General features: G+C 38.8%; 1 protein-coding gene across 1 annotated transcript; it reads left to right on the forward strand.

The window, feature by feature from the left end:
- Positions 1-52: 52 nt before the first annotated feature.
- Positions 53-727, forward strand: TEOVI_000807500 (Amastin surface glycoprotein, putative; the record flags this gene model as incomplete). Its single annotated transcript, XM_067221173.1, has 1 exon — positions 53-727. The coding sequence occupies one exon, from the start codon at positions 53-55 to the stop codon at positions 725-727; it is 675 nt and encodes a 224-aa protein (XP_067077274.1).
- Positions 728-3,953: the final 3,226 nt, after the last annotated feature.

Here is a 3,953-nt window from a genome sequence, read left to right on the forward strand (position 1 = left end):
CCAGAGCGGAAGTAGAGTGAAGGGCGGCCTCGCATTATTTAACAGTTTAGGAATGGGAAGTTTTGTGGTGCGTAAGTGTCGCCTTCTTGCTCTCATATTTTCCATCTTTTCCCTCGCCTTGACGGGGTTGACGTTTTTAACACCAATATTCGAAGCACAAGGCGAGAGGCCCGGCATCATTACATTATGGAAGTATGATATGGAAGATATAAGCGAAAGCGCTGATGGAGGTGAAGAGAAAAACATAAATATTAGTAACAGCATTAATAAAAACGGCACGAGTCGTGCCACTAAGGCTGATGATAGCGTTGGTAAAAGAAAGAAGGATCAGCCACATGAAAACGAAGCGGGCGATACGGATGACATCATTCTCTATGAGGATTACTTTACATGCAACTATGGCCGTTTCCACATTCAGGTAGTGGAGGGCCTGAGTATTGTGGCTGCTTCGCTTAACTTTATGAACTTTTTCATGTGTATTTTCTTCTTCGGTACGCATAGTTTCCTGAGGGTACCGCTCGTGACGTATTTTCTGTTGGCGGCGTGCTGCAGTGGTGTGGTGTTTGGTCTCCTTTTGGATTGGTACAAAAATGAATGGTGTGACTCACAACCGTGCCTCAGTTGCTTAGAAGAAGATGGTTGGCAATTGGGATATGGATGGATGTTTCTTGTGGCCTCATCCAGTTTCTCATTTGTAGGCGCCATTACTGCCATCATTTCCAGCTAAAATGTTCTGCATTTTGTATACGCACACGCACGTGTGCTTCCCTCCCCTTCTCTTCACTTTAGTTCATATATAATATGCGTTTATTATTATCATTATTATTATTATTATTCTAGTATGTTAGTGTATACGTTTGGGAGTTTCAAATTCTAGTTGTTATTTCGTCTATTTGTATTACTCTTACCGACCCTTTCCCTTTCCCTTTTTGTTTCTATTTTTTGATTTTCTAAATTTTTGCTCTTTTTTTTTTCTTTTCCTTCATTGATATATAAATATAAATATATTTATTGATTTGTATTTATTTATTTATTTCTCGTATTATTGGTTCTCCGCTTATGCTTCAGTATGGCGACTGTTGTGATGACATGCAGCTGTATATAAAAGCAACTGACTGATAGTTCCAAAGGCGGAAAGAAGGGTCGAAAGCAAAAGCACAAATTCCTTCATTGTTTTATTTAAACTCCCCTCTGCAATTTTTCTCATTTTCTCTCATTTACATTCGGAAGCCACCGTGTGATGTGAGACCCCGTCCCTTAAAACGAAAGAAAAATTTAAAAAATGCACATGTGTGCGCGTGTCCATATGAGAGGGGAAAAAAGAAAAAGAAACGTATGATGGTGGTGCGGCTTCGTTGTATTCGCCGCTAAAAAAATTTTGTTTTTTTTTTTGTTACTGTTGCCGGAACCGTCATCCCACACACCAAAGTTGGTTCTGAAGAGGAAATGAAATGACCCGCCGGGCTGCCATTCGTACGGTGCGTTTAATTAAAAGAAGTCGAACAGATGAAGTGTGATTTTCTGAATTTCTATTAATAAATAATATATATTTATATATATATAACTTCTAATTTATTTGTTTATACGCTTTGAAGAAGAATACGTGAAAACGAAACGAGGGGTTGATGGAGTTTTCCCTTTCTTCCTTCCATTCTTTTTTCCCCCGTTGAGGTGCGTATGCCTTCTTCTTTTTATTATTTTTTGTACCGTTGTTATTTTTCTTGTTTTACTCTCACTGGGTACGCGTGAAAACCTTTCGCGGATCCATTTCCCTTCTCTTGCTTGCGCCCCCTTTATGGTGCTTCTTATTGTCATTTATTTATTTTTATTTTATTTTTTCACCCTTCTGTTTCACATGCTTATTTTTCTTACTTCCTCTTTCCCTCGTTTCTTTCTTTTCTTTTCTTTTCTTTTAATTGTTTTCCCTCTTTATCCCTTTAACATTACCACATGTTGTCACGTATGTTTAGCTGCAATTAAAAATGCATTGGAAAAGTGAGAGGAAATGTGCATTAAATACTCACAGATATGCTAAAAAACATGACCATCAAATGACTACTGTTAAGGTTAAAGACACACGTGCTGTCTGAAATAAATGATGGCATAGTTTTGAATACATGGGAAGCATAGAAAATGGAGAATGCGGGACGGAAAGTACATTTGACTCATTGGAATAATGATGTGCGATCTGCAAAAAAAAAAAACAGATGCAGAAATTACCTCATCGGCTCCAGAAGGGGTGGGACAAATTAAATAAACAAATAAATAAACAACGACAAAAAACAAAAGCGGGAAGTTTTTAAGTGTAGAAAAAGAGAATCATTTCTTCAATTATGACACCTCGAGTGGTAAAGCAATTTTCCACAAAATTATTTCGGGCGTCGCAGCGACACACCTGCAACCCTAACATTCTCATTCTACACACGCCAAAATAAAATAAAATGAGCCACTACCACCAGCAAATAACAATCCTCGACAGCACAAAAAAATATTCAGCCCATTACAAAAAAGTTTAAATATAAAAAAAACAAAGCAAAATAACTATAAAACACATTCCCGTTCACAGTGTTCCAAAGAATCTGAATAATAGAAAGCAGACCCAAGATGTAAGCACAGGTTTTTAGTCCTTTTCCTTAGCCATGCCATTTTCCCTGTGGTCAAGCATAGTTGTCCCACGTACACCTACAAAAAGAAAAATAAAGAAATATAATACATTGATTCTCCAGTGGTGGAAAACCGGCCAGGAAGAATTAGTGAGGGTAGAAAACATTCCGAAAAAAAATTAAGCACAACGGATATGTTACCATAGAGTAATCACAATTTATCTCTCTAAAATTCCGATAACACCAAGATCGAGCAGTTTCTGCAAGGATTGACCTTGAGGATCTGTAGAAAAAGGGGAGTGCTTCCGTATGCTTAGGCCACCGCGTCAACACATCTCAATACGGCTCAGCGGTTTGGTGTCAACCAGTGGGCGATAGTGTATAATTATGTGAATTGCTTAGTGAGTGTATGGGGAATTAGTGTGATGGGTACTGTGAGTATGGGCCGCTCATTCAAACATTACATTAGCGTAGCATATAAAGAAATAGGAAGGGGGAAAATTCATTTCGTTCCACAGAAACTGTGAAGCGGATTGCTTGTGATTGCCGTTGCGTGAGTATTATTCTCATTTCGATAGGAAACAGATCACGAGAATTAGTTTCGCAGCCCGAACAGTATCCCACCAGTCCGAGATAATGCTACTTACGTGTCTTCGTGTTTGGGGATAATATAGCACGTTTGTCAATGTGGCATCGGATGCTTTCTGGAGGGGAACTACCGGCTGGGGGGAGAATCAATAAAAGGAAAAATACATTTTGGTACTGTGATGTACGCACGAAGCCATGCAGAAATACACATATGTTTTCATAACGTGTCTATTTTCATCTAAGGCTTAGAAGTTAAAAACTGCAGAGGCTTTCCTTAGTAACCACTCCGAATAATATATCCTTCCTGAATATAATGCCACCGTAGCTCACCAATGCGAGTGACTTCTTCAAGCAATCATGATGTCGCAGTAGATGTAAACAATAACAAAATGATAACAAGGATAACCTGCAGGGACCTCAATCGACTAATGAGAATAACGATGGATGAATGAAATAAACTTGTTTTCACATACGAAGAGAAGAACGATTTTACGCATAAAGAATCTGCAACGTCTCGTACAGGGAATAAAAGCGAAGGAGTCACTAGATTGTAAAAAAGGGGGGAGGAGCAATATATGTCCTTCCTGATGTGATCAAGTAAATGTAAGTTTGTTGTGTGTATCCGTTTGAAGGTGTAACTAGAAACAGGGGGAATGAACAAAAATCGTCAGGACAGGAAGTGATATTGGATTGGCGTGGTCGATGTTTAATTTGAAGCTCTCCTCAGGCGTTTGCAACGGTTTCCCCACAATGCCACAGCCA

This window comes from Trypanosoma equiperdum (genome assembly GCF_001457755.1).
Source record: "Trypanosoma equiperdum strain OVI genome assembly, contig: ctg_1339, whole genome shotgun sequence".
Lineage (NCBI taxonomy): Eukaryota > Euglenozoa > Kinetoplastea > Trypanosomatida > Trypanosomatidae > Trypanosoma > Trypanosoma equiperdum.